Source organism: Elgaria multicarinata, chromosome 19 (assembly GCF_023053635.1).
Source record: "Elgaria multicarinata webbii isolate HBS135686 ecotype San Diego chromosome 19, rElgMul1.1.pri, whole genome shotgun sequence".
Lineage (NCBI taxonomy): Eukaryota > Metazoa > Chordata > Lepidosauria > Squamata > Anguidae > Elgaria > Elgaria multicarinata.
In genome coordinates, this window is record NC_086189.1 from 19,379,031 (window position 1) to 19,400,396 (window position 21,366).

At 55.0% G+C, this 21,366-nt stretch overlaps 1 protein-coding gene across 1 annotated transcript; it reads right to left on the bottom strand.

Moving 5' to 3' along the window:
- Nucleotides 1–359: 359 nt before the first annotated feature.
- Nucleotides 360–18,845, bottom strand: SNAPC4 (small nuclear RNA activating complex polypeptide 4). Its single transcript, XM_063144846.1, has 24 exons — nt 18,669–18,845; nt 18,364–18,507; nt 17,824–17,864; nt 16,831–17,004; nt 16,359–16,484; nt 15,452–15,530; nt 15,183–15,264; nt 14,896–15,000; nt 14,507–14,579; nt 14,157–14,321; nt 12,788–12,935; nt 11,618–11,724; nt 10,232–10,326; nt 9,618–9,712; nt 8,711–8,796; nt 7,855–8,274; nt 7,303–7,395; nt 6,552–6,777; nt 5,957–6,027; nt 5,430–5,528; nt 4,751–4,867; nt 4,546–4,570; nt 1,871–3,435; nt 360–1,116 (listed from the first exon to the last, which is right to left on the bottom strand). Exons 2-24 carry the CDS (start codon nt 18,494–18,496, stop codon nt 1,024–1,026), a joined length of 4,218 nt encoding a protein of 1,405 aa, XP_063000916.1. The 5' UTR covers nt 18,497–18,507; nt 18,669–18,845; the 3' UTR covers nt 360–1,023.
- Nucleotides 18,846–21,366: the final 2,521 nt, after the last annotated feature.

Below are 21,366 nucleotides of genomic sequence, written 5' to 3' on the forward strand. Positions count from 1 at the left end.
AATCAGTTATCTAGGGAGGTTGTGGGCTCTCCCACACTAGAGGCAGCTGGACAACCATCTGTCCGGGATGCTTTAGGGTGGATTCCTGCATTGAGCAGGGGTTGGACTCGATGGCCTTGTAGGCCCCTTCCAACTCTGCTATTCTATGATTCTATGAAGACAGTTTTGTGAAATTTAATTGTATTTAATACAAAAAAAGGCAGATTCAACTCTGAAACAAAAAACCCTGCTTAGAACAGTTAAATTTCACTTCCAGACCAGTTAACTCTCAAATATACATATAGCAAACATTATCCTTACTCTCTTTCTCACACACAAATGATCACAGGAGTTCAACTGAGACAGGTATATTACAAGGATTATAAATAAGGGTTTAATTTTCCCTCCTTCATTTTCTTCTGGGTCCGGCTGTGATCACGTCGCTGTCAGAGGATAGCAACGCCAGCCCACGTAGATCAAAAAGCGCCCTTTCTCCAAGGCGCAGAATTAAGCAGCGTAACGTTTCCATCTTCGATTCCCAGCTGCGAGGTTTGAGGCGCGCTTGTAGTTCGTGCAAACGGACGGCTGGGACCCTCCGGGCAGACGCAGCTGATGTTTCAAGGAAGCCCGCAACACGAGAACGCCCAAAGAGGTTGTTCACACAACAGGATAACAACGTGATTGTTGTGTTCTGTTAACCACGAACAACCAACGAAAGAGGACCCATGGTTTGTTGTTTGGGTTGTGAACTCTAGGTTGCTTGTGGTTAACAAGCCATCGTTTGTCCATGTGGCTGGGATCACACAACAACCCACGGTTCAGAAAGAAGCCGTACCCTGGGTTGTCGTGTTGTGTGAAGCAGTCGAGGGTCTCTTGCTCACACAATTGTTACTCCAACAGAACAAGAAATGGCAAAAAATAAATAAAAGAGTGCCAAATTTCACATTACATTTAAAAGGGCCGTGATGGCGGGGGCCCGCGGAGAGTTGTGGTGCCCACACTTCTGGAAGGCAAGTCCAAAAGGCTGCTTTTCCCTCGTTCCTCTCACAGCGGCCTTTTCCTTTTCCGAAGGCGTGTGCTTCTTCGGATCCTCGGTGCACTGAACTGGTCTGAGTCAGCACTGGCCACGTCCGGCTCCTGCAGAGGAGAGATTCACAGGATCAGAGACCCCGGAGCGCCCGGGGCAGAAGGCGAGGCGACCTCACTGCCCCCTCGCCTGAATAAGTGACACGGCTCTGCTGGACGGCAGCCGTGTGCCTGTGGCTGGCCGCCACGGAAAGTGCGTGAAAGAGAGAGGAAGGAAGCCAGAGCGCTCCGATTTTAGACTGTGCTGATGACGAAAATATGAGCACAGCGGCGTGGAACTCCAGTGAGGTTGGCACAAGTTCACTGGGGGCATTTCGAAAAGGAGCAGAAGAGGCAGGCCTCCCCAGATGTTTTGGACTACAACTCCTATCAGCCCTAGCCAGCAAAGGCACTGAAGAGGGATTCTGGAAGCTGAAGCCCAAAACATCTGGAAGGCTGCAAGCGGCTTACCCCTGAGCTAAGCCGCTGTGTCGTTTGTTAAAATCTGGCTACCTGTTGTTTGAACCTTTCCCAGTAAATCACCCCAGGTTTGTTGACAAGCTACAAACCCCAAAAGAAAACCATGGTTTGTTGCTGGCTCATGAACTCTGGCTAGTTTAAACCGTGGCTTGTTGTGCTGCCTGAACCCCAAAATCGTGGCTTATTCCCTGGCTTGTTTACACTTACAACCCCCCCCCCTCGCTTCCCCTCCCTCAAATGTTGACTCTCCTCTGAAATTCCAGCAGTGAGAAGAAAAACCTGAGCTCCGGCCAGAAGGAGGAAGCAGCAGGGACCCCTGAGCGATCTCCAGCCCGCCAACGTTTACCTCCTGCTCCACGCTGACGGCTGACAGCCTCCCGGGCCTGCAACCCGCCGCGCCGTGGGACTCCCTCTCAGCCGCGCTGTCTTCCTCCTCAGATGACGAGCAGGAGTCTTCGCCGTGGCCCCTTTCCCACCACCGGCCGCCGGAGAGCGTCGTCGTCCGGAAAGGAGGCAGCGCCGCGAGGGCAGCCGGGAAGGTGAAGGCCGCCAAGAACCGGCCTTTCAGGAGCTGGTAGGCCGGGTTGTCCCGGAGCCGCTGATGCACCAGCGTCCTCAGCGCTGTCAAGTCCGGCCGGCTGGGGCCCTCCTGCTGCCCTCCGGGGGCCACGAGAGACGCGGCGCTGCGTTCCAGGGCTTCCTTGTTGAGCAGCAGCGCCGAGAGAGTCTTTAAGCTGCACAGGAAAGGTGGCAGGTAAGGCAGGCCGCCCCCCGGGGAGGGGCCCCTGCCGTCCGGCCCGGCCTTTGCCCACTGCTTCACTGCCGCCGGTTCTTCTCGAGACAGGAGGCTATAGTCCGGGGAGACCTTGTGCTCCCGTGGCGGAGATGGCGCGGGGCAGGTGGGGTCCTGGACTGTGTCGGGAGGGGCAGGGCACGGAGGAAGCTGAGGAGGAGGAGGAGGGATCAAGGCAGTTTGCCAAGGGCCCCCGTCGCTCTCTGGGCTGCTGGAAGAGGCCCCGTGCGCTTGGGCTGCAGGAGGCGGCCAACTGAACCTGTCTGCAACCAGGACTGTGCTCACGGTTGGAACCTCGACCGAAGACACCGCCGCGGCCTGGCCCAGGTTCGGAGATGCGGCTGGGGCCCCTGTAGGCGGCTTCCCTTGCTTGGAAACGCTGACAACTGTCAGGGGAAGAAGGCCCTGCGGCGTCACCACCCAGGTTATGGGCAGGATTGTTTCGGAAGCCCCGTCGGAGCCGGGCTGGGAAGAAGCCGCTGCTGCCGGGGGCCCCACGCTGGCCGGGCGGCAGGAAGGCGCGTCCTCTGCACCGCCAGGATGCGGAGAGGGAAGACGACCGGCGGCGGCCCTCGCCGAGACGTGGAGGAGTGCGGAAGGGCCGGCCTTCTGGCTGGCCGGGGCGCTCTCATGGCCTCCGCCCCCAGAGGGAGCCGTTCCCTTGCTGGTCCTCCCTGCTCCTGTGTCCGAAGAGCCCCCCGGAGCTCCTTGCAGGGGGGGCGCATCGATTCCCGGCGCTGGGGCTGGAGGGCCGGAAGCCGCCACAGGAGAGGGCGCTGGCAGCGGCGACAGCCGGGTGTTTGTGTGGACGGGCTGCCCCACGTTTGGAGCGCGGCTCAGCCCCCGGGCGGCGGGAGTCCTTTGGGGCCGGGTGATGACGGAGGAGGGCAGCAGCAACCGGGGCTCCGCAACCAGCCGCCTTTGCTCGGAGTCCTGGGCCTTGGCCGTCTCCTCCCTCAGCCTCTTCTCCTTCAGCAGCTGTGAGACGGTCTTGGGCTTCGGGGCCGGACCAGAACAGCGCACCGTCCAGGAGGAAACCGGGACAGGGCCTTCCTTGGCCCTCAGGGGGATCAGCTTCTTGCGGGGATGCGGGCCGGCCGCCAGGAGGCTGGGCTGGGCTGGGGAAAGGCAACGTTGAACAGAGAGGGGGGCAAGTGAGCTCAGGTCTGGGACGCTGAAGACCCAGGATGTAACTCCCGCCGTGCTACGTGCAGGCGGCGCTCATCCGAAGGCCGGCCCTCCTCTCCTCCTGCTATTCTGACCCCTCTGATCCCTCTTTCTACCACGACTCTGACTAGTCTCATTACAACTGCTCTTCTTCTTCTTCTTCCTACTCTTAATACTATTAGAGTTAAATAATACAGCTCAGGCTCTCTTCCCAACGAAAACCTTAAAAAGCCTGGCTTCTACGCTCAGCAAGGATGCCCCCGTGCCTCTGTATCCCACCCTACCCTTAGACCTGGATGACGCCACAGCCCGTGGTTTAAGCAACCCAGGAACTGTCGTCCCCGAGCGGGAGACAGCGGGGCCACCGCCTCCCACGCATCCACCGCTTCTGCACAAGCGACGCCTTCGTGGGTTGCGGAGTGTGTCGTCCGAACCAGGAGCGCTGGGTTGCTTAGCCCACTCTCCCCCACTAGCCCACAGGTTAAACAACCCACGGGCTGCTGTGTGATGCGAAGAGGCCCTTAATGCCCGAACCCCTTCAGAGGCAGCTTTTCTGCTGAGCAATCTCCGGTGGGAGATGGGATTGGCCTTCCCCGTCTCCACCTTCAGGGCAATGCGCTTCTGTGGCTCAGGAGAAGGCCGGGGAGGGAGGAAGGAAGGCAGGCAGCCAGGCAGGCGGCTGGGTCTTGGGAGAGCGGGGAGGGCAAGGCCAGCAGCCGCGCACCGGAGGCTGCGTGTTCAGGGAAGCACCTCGCGGTATCCTCTCACCAGCGCCACACTGGAACCCAGGACAATGCCGCCCACCCCCGCCCCTCACAACACGACAGCCCCGCTCCTCTCTTGCCAGGTCACTGCACACCCGCAAGACGGTGCTTGCTCTCCTCTCGCACCAACAGATCAGCACGGGCACCAGGGCAGCCGAAAGCAAGGCCTTGCAAAACTCTAGAGGTGCCAACTCTGCCCCCTCCTCCCCCCCCCCCCACAAAATGGCACAGGCTGCTCAGGTGGGCTAAAGACGCCGTGCAGATGGGCTTCAAAGAACAGCAGAAAGGGGCAGGTACCTTTAGGATCCGTCACGGAAGAGGCCTGCAAGAAGTAGAAATAAATAAATAAGCATGATTAAACTCACGGGCTGGCAGACAGATTTGACCCATGCCAAGGTGGGGTGACAGCCACCAATCTGGATGGCTTTTAAAGGGGGTTGGATAAATTCCTGGAGGAGGAGAAGGCTAGCCATGGCTACTAGCCCTGTTGGCTATGTGGTACCTTCAGTATCCAAGGCAGTAAGCCTGCGTGCACCAGTTGCTGCTGGGGAACATGGGTGGGAGGGTGCTGTTGAACCGCATCCTGCTTGTGGGTCCCTGGTCGACAGCTGGTGGGCCCCTGTGTGAACAGAGTGCTGGATTCTAGATGGACCCTTGGTCTGATCCAGCCTCAGGGCTCTCCTTATGTTCTTAACCGGACAAACCATAAACTGACAAAGTATCTCCCATTTGTGTGAATAGTGAGGAACTAAAGGTTCGGGTGCAAAGATCTAGTTAATCCCAACACAAGATATTTGTGCTCTCTTTTTTAAAAAACACACACACACAACACCACGGACACACACAAATTGCACGTCTTGGAGCGAGAATCCAGGCAGTCAACGGTACTCAAACTTCTATTAACGTTGCGCCCTGAACGAGAGCACACCAGGCTGAGACGTCCCTCTGGACTCCCAGGCATTTGGCAGCAGGCAATGAGATTTTGAATCGGATCCTGGTGTCCTTATTCTTCCTTAAAACCAGTTATACGTTTGTTTGTGTGTGTGTGTTGTTTATGTGTAGATGTTTTCTTACATTATGTACGACATTGGAATTTTGAGGCTTTTCTTCTTTGTAGAAACCTTTGGCTTATTGGGCGGGATAGAAACGCAACCAATGAATGAAAGGGACACGGCCTGTACCTTCCCGGCGTTCCCAACGATGGCCTTCAGGAGCTCCGGCTGCCGGGATTTCCTTTTGTGGATGACTTTCATGCAGCCGCCGACGTCGATGTGAAGCAGCTGAAAGGCCAAAGCGTCCTGCGTCAAGCCCCGAGGCGGGCAAACTCACGCGGGCCGACGGCAAGAAAGGGGCCCCTGCCGTTCGTCTGTCAGGGGTGGGTGGGTGATGGCCACAACTGCTCTGGGGTGACTGAAGGGCACCTGTGCGCCTGGAGTTCTGGGACAGGTGTGCCCAGGAGACTTGGAGTGCCAGAGCCTCCGGGGGGAAAAGGAAGGCCTGGGAAGCCATCGGGGAAGCAGAGGGGTCCCGGGAAGATGTCCTAGGCTAGATGGGCCGCTGGGGAGGCTCAAGGCAGGTGCGGAGCCACAAAGCGATTTGCCTTCTGCGAGATGAAGAACGCTGGCCTGGCAGTCTTGTTCCCGAAGGAGCCCGTTTTACAGAGGGAGGAGGAGGGTGGTGGGAACCGCGAGGGGCCCGCGGGACCCACCTGAATGAACAGGGTGAACAACGGTGTGCTCGTGAGGCGGGCTGCCTGGAGCTGCTTGGAGATGAATTCCGCTGGGAAGGAGAGAACAGAGTCCCATCATTTAGGGAAACACATTTGGGACGTTCTCCTGATTGACCACTGCTTTGCCTGGGCCCAGTTTCCCAGGCGTTCCCATCTGACACAGGGACGTCGGGAGCTGCCTTCTGCGGAGTCAGACCCTGGGTCCATCGAACTCAGTACTGTCAACACTGACTGGCAGCAGCGCCTCTCCAGGGTCTCAGGTAGGAGTTTTCCCAGCCCTACCTGGAGATGCTGCCAGAAATCGAACCCGGGACCATCTGCCTGCAAAGCGGGGGCTTTAACCCTGAGCTATGGCCTTTCCCTATAAAATAACACACTCTTCTAGTCCTCAGGGTTCTCAATAGAGGGCTAAATCAACTGGGGGGAAAGGAAGCGGCCTTTTCGACATGTAAGCATCTGAAACACGGTGTGTGAGAGATTTATTTAAACGCCGAGGAACGGGACAGCATAGAAGGATCGCCTTTCGCGCTGCCCTTTATCTATCCTGACTGCACACAGCGGGAGGGCCAGGTACCTTTCGACTTGCGAGACGCTTCCGCCGTGACTCGCAGGGCCCAGCTCTGCACCGTGCTCCCGGCCCAGGGGGCCACCGCCATCATCAGCCTCCGGTAGAGGGTGGTCTTCCACATCCCGTCCTTCTGCCCGTAGCTTCTGCAAGGTTCGCTGGCGACCGGGACCAAGGATCTTCCAGGGCCCGGCTGGGAAGCGGAAGCGAAACGCTTCTTTCTGGTGATTTCTCGCTGGGAAGAGACAAGAGACGGAGCCACCCCGGTCACTGGCTTCTGAGCAGAGGGACTCCCAAGAGCCCAATCCTACACCTGTTTAGACAGGGGGGGAAAGTCCTACAATTCCCAGCATCCCTCAGCCTGCACGGCTGGTTGAGGGTTGCTAGGAATCCTGGGACTTTCCCCCCCACACTGGCTGAACAGGCCCAGGCTCCTGCCCTAAAGCAGCTTAACCCAGGTTTCTGATGGAATTTATTTAGCTGGATTGTGGGAACTGTTCTCCATCTGTTACCGCTCCGCCCTGTTCCGTTTCTCTCTCTCTTTTTCATGCTGTAGGATTTTAATTTTATTGGTTATACTCAGCTTTTGGATTATTTTATATTGAAAAGCCGGAAATCCGTTTCAGACATTTCACACGAGTCCTTTTGCCATTCTTGTTCTTGCTGGGGGGTTTTATTGGCGTTGATTGTTTTTAATGGCTGTTTTATTATGTTTATGTTTTCGGTGCTTTCGTTTTTAGCCCCCAACCAAGGCACTTACGCTCCTCCTCTGTAGCTCGTAGCTGTTTTTTCTCAACACGTATTTCACGTAAGCCAAAGAAACCCGCCACGCGTCCTTCGGGCCTCTGGAATTCTGCAGAAGAGGAGGAAGAAAACCAGCCAAATGGGGATCCCTCCGTCTCCTGCTCCTCCGCCTCCCTTTCTTTCTCTTTTCATGGCAGGGGCAGGCAGCTCGTGGCTCTCCGGAAGTGCCGGCTGACAGCTCCCCGTCCGCTGTAGGCATCGCAAACCTCAGGATTTGCAGGCGGAATAATTTGGAGGGCCCCAAGTTGTCCACCCCCAGCCCAGAGAAGAGACTTTCAGAAGCACGGAATCTGGGGAGGACGCTGGGGTCTCAGTGCAGGAATCCGGCCACCCTTGCAATCGGGTCTGCCCAAGTTCCCAGCTCGGTGGGAAACGCCCCTAATTCGCAGCAGGTGCCAGGTCGGAAAAGGACGTGGCACAGAATCCGAGCCGGAAGGGACTTTCTGCCGCTCTTCCTGCGGAGCGCTGAGCCGTCCCCGTCCCGGAGAGCTCCCGTTTAAGCGCTTACCTTCTTCCCTTCCTCCGTCGAACCCTCCTGCGCTTTGCTCTGGGCCGGCTGCAAAAGCCTGCCCCCTGAGCCGCCGCCACCGCTGCCACCCTCCACCACGGGGCGCTTGTCCTTGTCGAGACGGGCGCCGGGGTTCCGCTTCCTGTCCACGTCAAACCCTTTGGAAAGCAGCGTCACCGAGGCCAGCTGCTCCGGCGGCCCTTCCAACGGGCTCCTCCTCGTGGGGACCCACAGGTCGATGCTCGGCACCCTCCAGCGCCCCTCCGCTTTGGCCTTGGGCGCGTCCTCCTCAGTGCTCCCCCCTTCCCCCAGATCCAGGTCCGAATCTTCGCTGCTGGACTTCGGAAGGCTGGGGCTGGCCCTCCGCACGCGCCTCCGCTTCCGAAGGAGCTTTTTCTCCGGTTTCTTCCTCCGGTTCCTCTTTAAAGACAGAAAGTGCCGGCGCCACAAATTAATCTCACGGGGGAGCTGCAACACACCACCCTCCGTTTCTGGAAGGGCGGGGAGGGGCTGTTTTAAAGAAGGTCAACCTGACACAACGTCTTTAAATAAACCTTCCCTTGGCAGAAGGGCTGGATGCCCGCCTCCAAGGCGCTCACGATATTTTAGAACAAAATGATTCTCTGTCATAATAAAAGAGGGTGTGCATCCCTAGGCACCCTAAAATTGGCAAGCAAGCTAAGTCGGTTATACCGGGCTAGATGGACCGAGGGTCTGACTTAACCAAAGGCCGCTCCCTGCGTCCACCCCCCCCCCCCCCGTCTCTCACCCCCGGGGCTCCCAGCTCAAGAGCATCCAGAGGGCCACACCTCCCCCAATCCCAGGTTTCAGCCGCCACGAAGGGGGCTCAACTCACCCCATACCCCAAGAGCACTTTCCACTTGCTGAGACACTGACTTCCGGAGCGGTGGGGGAGCTCCGAAGCGATCTTGGCCCAGTGGCCTAAAGAGGGGGAAAGCGGTTCTTTGGTTACGACCCAGAAAGTCATGACGGCTTCGTGGTTAGACTCACCCCTTGTTTTGGGGGCCCAGGCAACATCAGCGGCTGAGGCGTGGGGGTTCAGCCGTAGCGCCCCACCCACCCCCCACCCCCACCGCGCTTCACCCCAGGCCAGAGTGCCCCATGCCCTGGAAAGGTCAAGATTAGAGGACTGCAATGTGGTTTATGCGGGGCTGCCTTAGAAGACTACGGGGAACCTCCAATTAGCCCGAAGTATCACAGCTAAATTGCAATGTATTATTATTATTAACCATAATATGATCTGCATCCCACCCTCCAACCAATAGCACTCAGGGTGCCTTATGATCATAGATAAATAAAAGCTTGAGTAAAACAATAATGAAGAGAAAGCCAGTGTGGCGTAGCGGCTAAGGGCTTGGACTGGGAGACGGGAGATCCGGGTTCTAGGCCCCACTCAGCCCCGGAAGCCCACTGGGTGACTCTGGGCCGGTCACAGACTCTCAGCCCAGCCTACCTCACAGGGTTGTTGTTGTGAGGATAACATGGAGAGGAGGAGGAGGAGTCAAACCCTAAAGCTTCTTTTCTGCCTATCTCCGGTATCCGGGGCAGTAAGCCTGTGTGCACCAGATGCTGGGGAACATGGGCAGGAGGGTGCTGTTGCACTCATGCTCTGCTTGTGGGTCCCTGACCGACAGCCGGTCGGCCACTGTGTGAAGAGAGTCCTGGACGAGACGGGCCCTCGGTCCCATCCAGCCTCAGGGCTCTTCCGACGCTCCCGCGTCACGCTGCCGCGGCCGCCTTACCCACGCCGTATTTTTCCGTGAGTTCGACCAGCTTCCTTCCCTCCTCCTCGCTCCATTTGCCCTTCTTGATGTCATAGTTCAGCGCGTGCAGGTATCTGCCATGAGGAGGAGAAAGGGATCGCCGTTACGCTGTGCTGGCTTTCTTGAGGGTCCCGGAAGCCCTGGTGCATTTTTACCCCGGTTAATAAACCCTAGAAGCTCTGGGATTCGACACGGCTGCAAAAACCGTGAGAGATCCTTCCGTCAATGCGTCGCCCTCCCTCCAGAGGCAAGCGCCGAGACAACCTTTAGAACTGAGCTGCCCCTGCCGCTTCCAGCAGCGGAGAGAAAGCCCCAAACAAATCCCGGCCTGCCTTCTGCCACCCCGGAGGGCTGGATGGGGACCCCAGGCCGGAGGTCTTGGACTCCTGGCGTGTCGGAAATAACCCCGCATTTGTCCTGCCTCCTCCTCCTCCTCCCTCTATTCCCACCCCTTCCTCCATCGCGTCGACTCCTAGACTAGGCTCCTCTGCCAAACCACTCCCTAACGGAACGTGCCCGAGGAGCCCAGAACCGGCACAACCTGAATCGCCGGCGCCCAACAGCACCAGCAGCGGAGCCAAGATGAGACTGACCTGTCTCGGCACTGGATGTCGTTCCGGCCGGGCACCTCGGCCCGGATTTTGTACCAGTCCCGCTCTCCGTATTTCGCCACGGCCTTCAGGAGCTTCTAAGGGAGCAACGCAAGAGCAGATCGCAGCTGTAAACACGGCTCCAGCAAAGGACGTGGGCCGGCATTACTCCCTCCAATGTTTTGCCCAGAGAAGTGGAGCACTGAAGGAGAGGATATTGCCTTTCTTGCAATATGGCTGCAAGAAAGGCCAATGCTATTTTGGGCTGCATTAATAGAAGTATAGCTTCCAAATCACGGGAGGTACTGGTTCCTCTCTATTCGGCCCTGGTTAGGCCTCATCTAGAGTATTGCGTCCAGTTCTGGGCTCCACAATTCAAGAAGGACGCAGACAAGCTGGAGCGTATTCAGAGGAGGGCAACCAGGATGATCAGGGGTCTGGAAACAAAGCCCTATGAAGAGAGACTGAAAGAACTGGGCATGTTTAGCCTGGAGGAGAGAAGATTGAGGGGAGACATGAGAGCACTCTTCTGTGTTGTCACACAGAGGAGGGCCAGGATCTCTTCTCAATCCTCCCAGAGTGCAGGACACAGAGTCAGGGGCTCAAGTTAAAGGAAGCCAGAGTCCAGCTGAACATCAGGAAAAACGTCCTGACTGTTAGAGCAGTACGGAAATGGAACCAGTTACCTAGGGAGGCTGTGGGCTCTCCCACACTAGAGGCCTTCAAGAGGCAGCTGGACAACCACCTGTCAGGGATGCTTTAGGGTGGATTCCTGCATTGAGCAGGGGGCTGGACTTGATGGCCTTATAGGCCCCTTCTTACTATTCTATGATTCTATGATTCGAGGATGGTGGCCCCTGTGAAGATTATTTATTCAGTTGCTGCGTTCTTATCCCACTTTTCGGACAATTCTCAGCTCCCAAAGCGAATCACCCAATAAATAGAGGGAGTGGCCCTGCCATGAGGCTTAGGAACTAAGGTGACGAGACATACGAGGGAAATGAGGAGCAGGAGGAAAAGGAAGATCCGTTTCTCGTGGCCAGGATAACTGGTGAACTCGAAGCGTTCTGTTAAATGCACTTTGGGGCCCGGCGATTTTGCTTGGATAGCAGCTTGTGGCGACTTGACTTTCGGCTGCTCTTTCCCCATCCTCCTGCACTCCCGAGGCTACGGGCATTTGGTGCATCCAAGGCTTCTTTCTGGCAGGGAGGGGGAAGCGAGCCTTCCACAACTTCTCCCTGTCTGGCTGAAGGACGGGGCCAAGATGCTCTTTCCCCACTTCACTCATTCGTTTCGTTTTCATTTCTTACATTTCTATACTGCCCAATAGCCAAAGGTCTCTGGGCAGTTTACAAAGATTAAAAACCTTCGAAAAAACCCGGCCCTTACGGCATCTTCCTCGGAGGTCCAGGGTCCTCGCTTGAGGTTGGGATCCACTCGCTTTGACCACCTGTAGATCAGCTGGGCGGAATCCCTGGCCTCCATGTAGTAGGCAACTGTGAGGACGGAAGAGAATTTCAGCTCACCCTTATTTTTTAAAACTGGAACAGACAAACTCACTCCGCGTACCCTGTTTTCAAATGCACAACTGCACACGGGTAGATTTTCAGATCCTACAACCCCCATAACCCCCAACCACTGGCCCTGCTGCCTGGGGCTGATGGGAGTTGCAGTCCCAGCAGACCTGGAGGGCACTTGGCGCCCCACTTCTGGTGCAGCACAGCTCCCAGGTGCCTGCAGAACTATCGTTTCTCTGTGTCGTGTTTGGGAGACTGACCGACCCAAGATTCAAGCAAGGACATCTGGTAAGTTCTGAGATCACTGCCTTCTCCTGTAACTGTGGGTGCGTATGTCTGATTGTGCCTTAATTGATTATGCAAATGTCCTTAGCTTATTCTGGGCTTACTCCTTTTTATGCACCTAATATCCTGGTATTTTGGAGTTCTGGAAGGTGCCACACACTTTGTGTCTGTGGTTTTTTGATGACCTCAGGGTTTAGCCCACAAGCGGACTGACTGAGAGTCACAACAGCGAAGAAAAACGAGTAGGCAGAGCGGGCGCATCACACGAAGGAGATGCTTGCCGAATAGCTGGGTCAAGATGACTCAAACACACCAGGCAAGACAAAAGGCAAGTGAAACAACAAAAAAAACCCATCCCATCCCACACAGAAACGCTTCCTTTGTCAGCCTGACCTGGGAGGCAAGGCAAAATATGGAGCAGTCTAGTGGCTTCAAGCAGCTGAAAAATCCTTTGGAGATGCAGAACCGGGATTCTGAACGGCCCCCAGATAGTCTAGAATTCAGCTAAAATATGCCGGTTGTTTTGGCATGTTGACCCTGCCAGATTTGCACCTGGCGCCACCCGCTTCTGCCTCTGGCCCCACCCATCACCAGAACACGGCTCCTGAAATGGAATTTGGCCCTTGGGCGGAAAGAGGTCCTGCACCTCTGATGCAGACAGACTCAGGTCTTGTGGGTTTGTCATGGAAGGCTAAGCAAGGAGGGCGGAAGACTGCGAAGCGTGAGAGCATGCGTGCGCCCCGGTAGGGTGGCTTACTTTTCCGGTAAGGAATGTGCTTCCCGACCCGCATCTCCTGCACAAGCTGTAGGAGCATGTGGTCCTCTTCCGGGGCCCACTCGCTCCTCTTGAAGTCTTTGTTGTAGGCCTGGAACTTCTGCAAGCACTGGAAAGCTGTGCGCTGGGTCTGGAGAGGACGGAGAACCAGAGACCGTGAGGGGAAGGGAGGGGAGCCGGGGGGGGGGGGGAGAGGGAAAACAGGAGAAGAGGTTGCAGTCTGAGCTAACTTCCTTAACTTCCTTGAAGTGGGCCTTCTGGGTGAAAAGGCGTTTGGGGAAAGCAGCATGTCAAGAAAGCATCGCAGGCGTTTGGACCGAGTGTTGCAGAAGTGCTGAAGAAAGTAATTAGGACTTCGAAAAACAAGACAAAAACAAACTGAAAAGTAGTAAGAAAAATCCGAAACCCCGTATCAATCCCGAGGCCTCTCCAACCTCCTCCCCTCCCCCTCCGAAGCGCCCCAGCTAGACGGGCAAAAGGCCCGTCTAGCAAAAATGCCAAATGCCTGTAAGCCTGAGCATAGACGGCGTTGTTAGGCCAGCCCAACGGTCACACACACAAAAACTGTGCCAGCTTTTGAGATCTCCAGATCTCTTCATCAGGCAAGGCATCACAGAAAGCAGGGCTGGTGGGCGGGGTGGGAAGCAAAAACCCGGACTTGACAGTCAAATCCCAAAGTCTGCGTGTTCAGAGCCCCAAGGCGACGTGGGGGAGGAGGAGGAGGAGGAGGGTAAGTCTGCAGGCATTCACCTTAAGCTCTGCAGGGCAAGAGGCGGTTACAGGCTGGACTCGGAGCTGCCCCTAAGGGTTGCTGGGAACCAGAAAGGGCAGAATGACGGGTCCCCCACTTCCCTTCCCTCTCCCAGCCGGCAGTTCCGCCACACTTGGAGGACACCCGGCTGGGGAAAGCTAGAGCCTGCGCAGCCTTGAACGGTTCAAGTTCTCTCTGCAAATGCTGAAGATCGCATCTGCACCGCGATGAGGATGCATGTCTTCAGGACCGGCGTGAAAGGCAGGCATGGTGGGGCAGGCGCCGAGGACCCCCACCGCAGCAGGGGCCAGCCCTGGGGCAGTCCCTCTTCTTCTTCCCCATTTCACCCTGCTTGCTCACTTGTCCCTCGCTCTGGCCCAGACCACGGAGGTGCTGAGAAGGAGGAGCAGGAGATGCCGCGGCCTCCTGGCTCCCTGCCTGCCAAGCAAGCAAGCGGGAGCACAGAGGAGGAAGAGGAGGAGGAGGAGCACGAGCAGGGGGTGACCCTGGCAGGGGGACAAGTGACTCGCTGCAGGAGGGGGGCCATGGAGGGCCCCCGGAGTAACCTGCAGCCAGCGCTGCCGGTTTCCCCAGCCTTACCGCCAGCTCCTGGGCAATGGCTTCCCAACCCCAGCAGTTGTGCCTCGTGGCGATTTCCTTCAGCTTCTCGATCTCCTCCTCGCTCCATTCCTTCCTGTTGATGCTGGGGTGTTCCGAGTTCTGCCAGTATTTCCGCAGCTCTGTTGCGTTGCGCGTCCCTTCGAACTGGAGAGACGCAAAGAGGACGGGGGGAAAGAGAGGAGCCCTTCAATTTCACTTCCTCCCCAAGGGCTGGGTCCAGATTCAGGCTGGATAGCCTGCACGGGGGGAAGTGGGGTTCCCCACACCACACCGAGTGTCCCATAACAGCTCCCCCAACCCAGTGCTGAAGTAGTCACCCGACTACTCACGTTGATGTTGGCAATCTTGTCCCAGTCATGTTCGTCGAGTCTGTTCCCCAACAAAGCCTCCTCCGGCATCAGGCTAAACCCAGAGGAGACACAACCACGTTAGCGGAGGGACGGTTTTAATCCACCCGCACCCAGAGCTGCGTCACCCATCAAGCTGTTCTCTATCACACGGCCGGAGCACGCGGAGGAGAGGCTGCACAGGGGCCATGAACAATACACAAGGACATGTATTAGTTCAAACACCGTTTATGTGCATTTCTTGCTCACCTCCAGCCATGTTAGCCCTTCTATGTTGACATGGCAGCTCAACGTCTTTATTTATATTTCTTTTTGCAAAGGGAAAAGGAGCAGCTTCGCCTAACAGGGAGCCCAAGCGCAACTCCTCTTACTTGATATCGTTGATTTCACGCTCCGTCTCTTGGATCTGCTTTTCCAAGATCTGCCTTCCCATTTCATCCTTGGATTTCCCTCGTTTCTCATTCAAATAGTCCAGCCTGTTTGAGAAAACGCCAAACACGCACACAGAAATCAGGGTGGCAAAGAACGCACCGGGAACATTTTAGAGAAAGGGAGGGAGGGGCAGGGGCGGCTGACGGGCAAACCGGATTGGCCCCGGGGTCCGAGACTTCACACCCCATCTTTGGCAGAGGTCCTTCTGGGCAGACTCTGGACTTACTTCAGTAGCTTCGGCTGGAGCAGACGCTGCAAACGGTCACTCATCACGGATTGACGCAGCAGCAGCTTCTCACGGCTCTTCCCTGGGGAAGAAGCACAGGGTTGATGGTGGGGGTGGGGGTGGGCTACAGAAGTCGTCCAGGCAAAAGGCGGCCGCCTGGGTGGGATTAAACCAAGCTGACCGACCAGCTCCATCAACCATCCGAGCGATTCAAAGCGAAATTCCCGCGCGTAACACCCCCACCCCCACACCCACCCAAGCTCCCTTACATTTGATCGTGACGAGCTCCTCGAAAGACTTGATGCCTTGGAGTGCCTTTTCGCGGGCATCGCCGTTCGCAGGAGGGCCCTGGGGGAGGGAGGGAGCCAACAGGGGTCACAACTCAACCCCTAACCCTTCCCCAAGCCCTCGCGTGAAGACAATGCTCACTAGGCGTCTTCACACGCAGAAACAAAAGTGCACAGATGTGCACGTAAACATATATTTGACTTCCAACACGTGCCTAGCAGTGTACATACAGCCAAATACCCATTTACAAAATGTGGGCAAGAAGGACCCACAGGATGAACTAATGTGACCTAACTAACGGGTATTGTGTAAAATCCAGGGTAAGTCCAACTTAGAGCAAACCCACTGGAATAAATGGGATTTACATTAGTCGTGACTAACTTAAATGCCAAATGCCTTCTCTAAGTAGGACTTATGTTGGATTTTACCCATTGTAACGCACTAGACAAGCCTGGGAATTGTAGTCCAACACATCTTGAGGGGAAGTCTGAGCTATGAAAAGGCTTCAGTAAAAACAAAACCATTCCGAAAACAAGGAGGAGAGTGAGATACGACCGTGGTGGGCCGCAGGGGGAGCTCCAGATGTTTTGGACTCCCAACCACTGGCCATGCTGCCAGGGGCTTCTGGGAGATGAATTCCAAAACATCTGGAGATCTCTTTTCTACCCACCCTTGAACACAACATGGGATGGACCAGCTGGGCAGTGCTTGATCTTAAAACGAAGAGGCTCTGGAGAGGAAGAACTTCAGCCTTCCCAAATCCACCCTTCTAATTTTGATGCAAAAAATGAGGGCTACAAACTGGGGGAGGAAACAGAGAAGCCCCCCCACCCCCCCCAACCTCTACACTAAGGCAGAAAAGCCCCAGGCAGGCCGGCAGCTACTTACAAACCCCGACGTTTTGTCCTTAAAGTACGGCTTCAGAAAATGGCCCAGAAACATATTTGCGGGCAAGGATTTGCCATCGCCCAATTTCGACACCCTCGTCCCAGCGAGCTCCCAGGTCAGCTTTTCCTGCAAGGCACGAACAAGAGAAGGGGGCTGGATTTTAAGAAACATCTCCGCACGTTCAGCAGGCACGAGGCAGCATGGGAGGATGGGAAGGCCCACCATGATCCAAGTCAACGTTACACACAGATCAACCCAACTGGTGTCGGTCAGGGTTCAGAGCCCCAAACCTGGTCCACTTGGGGTCCCCCAGGCGGCCACACACCCTTCCCCTGATCCTTTGGTTTCCCCATTTCTGCCTGTTTCTTTCCCCCCCTTTTGTAGAAGGTTGAAAATGGGTTTTTCCCCAGCAACCTGCACTTTTGCACCCCCTGCTCCAGACCATCCTTGAGCCCTCCCCAGTTTGATTCACCTGCTGCTCTTTGTTCTGGGCTAAGAGGAGGTTGATCTCCACAATCTTCTCTTGAATCACCTCCTGATACACCAGGTTCATCTGCAGGCAGGTCTCCGGGCTTTGAGGGAGATTAATGTCGACTTCATCCTCCTGCTCCTCGCTGGCACCTTCTCCCCCACCTGGGTCAACCTCCTGATCCAAGACGAGAGAGAGGAGGAGGAGTTAAGAGGACGGCTGGAGAAATGGATTGTATGCAAGGCAGGGGCTGCAAACTCTTCCAGAAAGATACATCAACGATGGATTGATTAAGCACATCGGGGAGTGAAAGTTATTTCTAACCTGCCCTCTTCCTCAAATTCCTCTTGAAATTTCCCCTTTCCTATGAAGCCTCCACCAAAATAAAGCCCCTGAATGTGCAACTGTATTTGCACATCTCCTCCTCAAACGGTGGCTTGTGACCTCTGTTTCTCCCTCCCATTTGTTCTCTCCCTGCCATGGATGAAATTTAGATTGTAAACCCCTTGGGGCAGAGACTTGTTCTGTTTTCACTTGTGTTACTCTCCGAGGTGCTACATACAGCAGTGATATAGTATAGATAAATAATACTCTGTCGTTGTGGAATTGAAAGTGTCCAACCACAGCTTCCTTTCTTTTTTTAAAAAAATCACTCTGCTCTATTTGTACAGCTGAGACGCAATTCATATGTTATATTTCTCTCTCAGGAGCGATCACATGAGTGGAAAATGTGTGGATTGGCTCTGAAGTGGAATCCCAGCAGAGGACTTGAAACCCTCAAATTAATGGAAGAGACCTGGACAGGATGCAAAAGTGACTCAGAAGACCAGGGACCTTCTTTTCCATCCATCCCTTTGGGATGGGCCAGGGCTCGGTGACAGATATGGAGATTAACTGTTAAACAGAAAGGGACGCGTCTATGTCACGGGTGTCGTCCAATTCTGTTCCTTCCTAACCTCCAAGACAGAAGGACACATCTTGCGCAGGGTTACCTACCATGTCAAGACGAGTGTCAGAATCGTCATCTTCGAGGTCACCTGACAAGACAAGAAAATGTCGGATAGGTTACGGAGACGAAACATTTCGAAAGCTATCAAGGATATAAGGAAACCCAAGAGTGATGCTATTCCTGGGTTGCGGTTAAGAAAACAAACTGCAAGTGAGAACCATGAGTGGGATTATAGAACAAAGAATTGGTGCCTGAATATATTTGCTTCCCTCCCCTTCATTTCCCCCCCTCTAAGTATTGTGTCTTTTGGAATGTGAGCCTGGGCGCAGGGGGTGTCTTTATCTTTTAACCCCTGTTCAGCACTTAGAAAATGTTATGAGTCCCTTAAGCGGAAAAGCACACGATGAATACTTGATGATGAATGGCCGTGATGATACTCAAACCCATAAAGTCTTTGGATTTGTCTATTTGGCTCTTCAACACCACCAAATTGCAGAACCACTGAGCAGGTCAGAATACATTTGGATGCTGAAAAAAGAAACCGTTTAAAATGTGAAAGAAAAGAAAACACTCAGCCAGTAATGTACCTCCATCATCAGAACCTGACTCAAGGCTTGAGTCCGAAACTTGAATGTCGAGGCACGGGAGGCTGGGGCCCAGACTCCTCTCCAGCTCTTCAATCTCCTGTCTGATTTTCTCTCGTTCAGCATCTATATCCATCGCTGACACATCTACTACCAAGAGAAGATGGAGAGGAAATGAGGCGAAGAAAAAGTCAGGTTCAGAAAAGACAATGTATAAGCAGGCCCTTCGCACAACTATGCATTAAGCTGCACCAGAAGATAGTTTTCACATATGATCAACCCATCCTCAAAAACGGTCATTTAAATACCAAAAATATTGTCAGGGACATCCTCAGTTGGATCCTGGATCTGCTTTCTGCAAGAGGAAGGCACCGTCCTTCTGTCCGGTTTTTGGAGATCTGCCTCCCACTCCACAGTTCACCCCATTCTGCAGGGGACTCTTGACTCTCCGTGTAGCATTTCCAGGGGGCTGGAGGGGCTGACATGGAAAGGAGAGGGGCAAGGCCTTCAAGAGGCAGCTGGACAACCACCAGTCAAGGCTGCTTTAAGGTGGATTCCTGCATTGAGCAAGGGGTTGGACTCGATGGCCTTAAAGGCCCCTTCCAACTCTACTATTCTATGATTCTATGATATGGAAGACCACCTCCATCAGGGCAGCTGATCCAGCATAAACCTGGACCCAACGCATTATCAGGAGCCAGGAGAACATAAACATACAAGGAAGCATCTCTTACGAGACCCTTTCAGCCTTTTAAAATAAGCCCCCACCCCAGATAAAGACGGGTCTCAAAACCTTCCCTCTTGTGAACCACAAATATGTGCAAATTGTGGCAAATGAAAGATGTGGGCAGCTAAAAGTCAGCAGGAGAGCAAGAGAATCTTAAAATATTTCAAATAAGCAACACGATTTGGGCACGGAAACCCCAGGCCCAAAGCCCCCGATCCGTGACAAGGACAAGGGAAGCCTGCCTCATAGGGGGTGGGGGTGGGATCCCGTTTCCTGGAAGGATCCGAGCTCCCTTTTGGAGGGGGGGGCGGTGGTAGTTCAGAGCCCAGGCTTTGCCCCCAGGGAGGCCCCGCAGGGGTGCTGTTGAAGGGTGTCTGGTGAAAGGGCTGGGAACAGCCCAGCCTAAGGCCCTGGGAAGCCCCCGGCAAAAGGGCTGTGTGGACCAGCTGGCTGCTGTCAGGGATGATGGGAACTGTAGTCAGAAATACCTGGACATGAGCCTTCCCCCAACCTAGCTGTGCTGCACTACAACTCCAAGCATGCTGGATGGGGGATACTGGGAGATGTAGTCCAACACACCCAGAAGGCCATAGGCTGGAAGGCCATAGGCTGGATACTGGGAGTTGCAATCTAACACACAACTCGCGGGCCCTAGAGTTGGGGACGATGGGAGGTGTAGTCCTGCACAGCTGGCGGGCTCTAGGGGCGCCCCCTCCGCCCTTCCAAGCCCCCCTCCTCTGCCTGGTCGCCCAGCGGGGCCTCTGACTAGCCACGGGGCAGCCGCCTCAGGCCAAGAGCGCCCATGCTTACCTGGGATGCACAGCCAGGAAGTGACGTCACGCCGCAGGCTCGGCGCTGTACAGACTCCGAACAGCGCTCCTTCCTTCCTTCCTTCCTTCCCCGCTGCCTAGCAACGCCTGGAACACGGCCACGCCCCCTCTTCCGCTTGCCGGCTCAACCGTTGGTCAAGCGCCCCTTTGGGCTCCGCCCACCGGCCAATGAGCTCTCCGTGTTTCTCCCGCGTCTCGGCCAATCCCCAACCTCTCAACAGCAGTCCACGTGCTCGGCGCCGCCCAATGACGGCACAGCCCTCTGAGGAAACCGGAGGAAGGTCTCGGGGTGATGCAGGAGGCAGCGGAACTCTTTCTGGGCTGGCGCCCCGCCCCTCTCTCAAACAGCACGTGATGCGTTGCACAGCCAATGAACGCTGAGAAGCCGCCCGTGACGGGGAAAGGATACGGGCCTGAGGCTAGGGGAGGAGGCGGTACCCAAAGTCGCTGCAGCCAATCAACAGAAGGGGAGGAGGGATGTCGCAATATGATAGGCGTGGAGGGGGGAGAAGAGGAGCTCCCAGGCTGCGGGTTCGAATTCCGATTCAGCCACAAAGCTCCCTAAGACTGTCATAAGGCAAACCACCTAAATACATGTATATTCATAAACTCAGTTTTGTGAAGTAGAAATTAGGTCCCCAAAAGATTACTTTAAAGCACTCTAAAAATAAATTGTATGCAACTGTAGATTAATTAGAGGCAGTGTGGCATAGTGGTTAGTGCTGGACTTTGGAGTCCTGGGTTCGAGTCCCCCCTCAGCCATGAAAGCTCACTGGGGGGGACAGGACACTTTGTGCCCATCACTGACTATGGGCCTAGCCTACCTCACAGGGTTGTTTTTATACTGCTCTTATGTTTTTTAAATTTTTGTATACTTTTAATGTTTACTATTTTTAATTGTTGTAAACCGCCCAGAGAGCTTCGGCTGTGGGGCGGTATATAAATGTAATAAAATAAAATAAATAAATAAAAATAAATAATATTGAATTGGGTAAATATGAAAGCCAAGGCACAACCCTACTCTCGTTTAGGGAGAGAGAGAGAAAAGTCCCACAACGCCCAGCCAGAGTTGTAGGCCTTGTTCTCTCTCTAAACGAGCGTAAGGTTGGAGAGGCCTTGTATTTGCCCTGCTTTTTCAAATCCCGATTTCTGCTTTTTCACACTGTATTTTCACGCCCAAGCAAAACTGGTGGGCTGGGATGACAAATTCCTGGAGGAGGAGGCTGACGATGGCTACTAGCCCTGATGCCTATGTGCCACCTCCAGGAACAGAGGCAGTCGGCCTAGGTACACCCGTTGCTGGGGAACATGGGCAGGACGGTACCGTTGCACTCCTGTCCTGCTCGTGGGTTTCCAGGACGCTGGGCTAAAGAGACCCTCGGTCTGACCCAGCAACGGCTCCTCTTACGTTCCTAGAAAACTAACAAGCAGCCGCTGCTGTAGAGGATC

What these genes read in the sequence shown, in the direction of transcription:
- SNAPC4 (XM_063144846.1), bottom strand. Translation starts at nt 18,496, where the DNA reads ATGGATATAGATGCTGAACGAGAGAAAATCAGACAGGAGATTGAAGAG. An exon ending in CTCCAGCCGAAGCTACTGAA is followed by an intron (nt 15,001 to 15,182) that starts GTAAGTCCAGAG and finishes TTTCTCAAACAG; the next exon opens with GCTGGACTATTTGAATGAGA. An exon ending in AAGTGCTCTTGGGGTATGGG is followed by an intron (nt 8,275 to 8,710) that starts GTGAGTTGAGCC and finishes CTGTCTTTAAAG; the next exon opens with AGGAACCGGAGGAAGAAACC.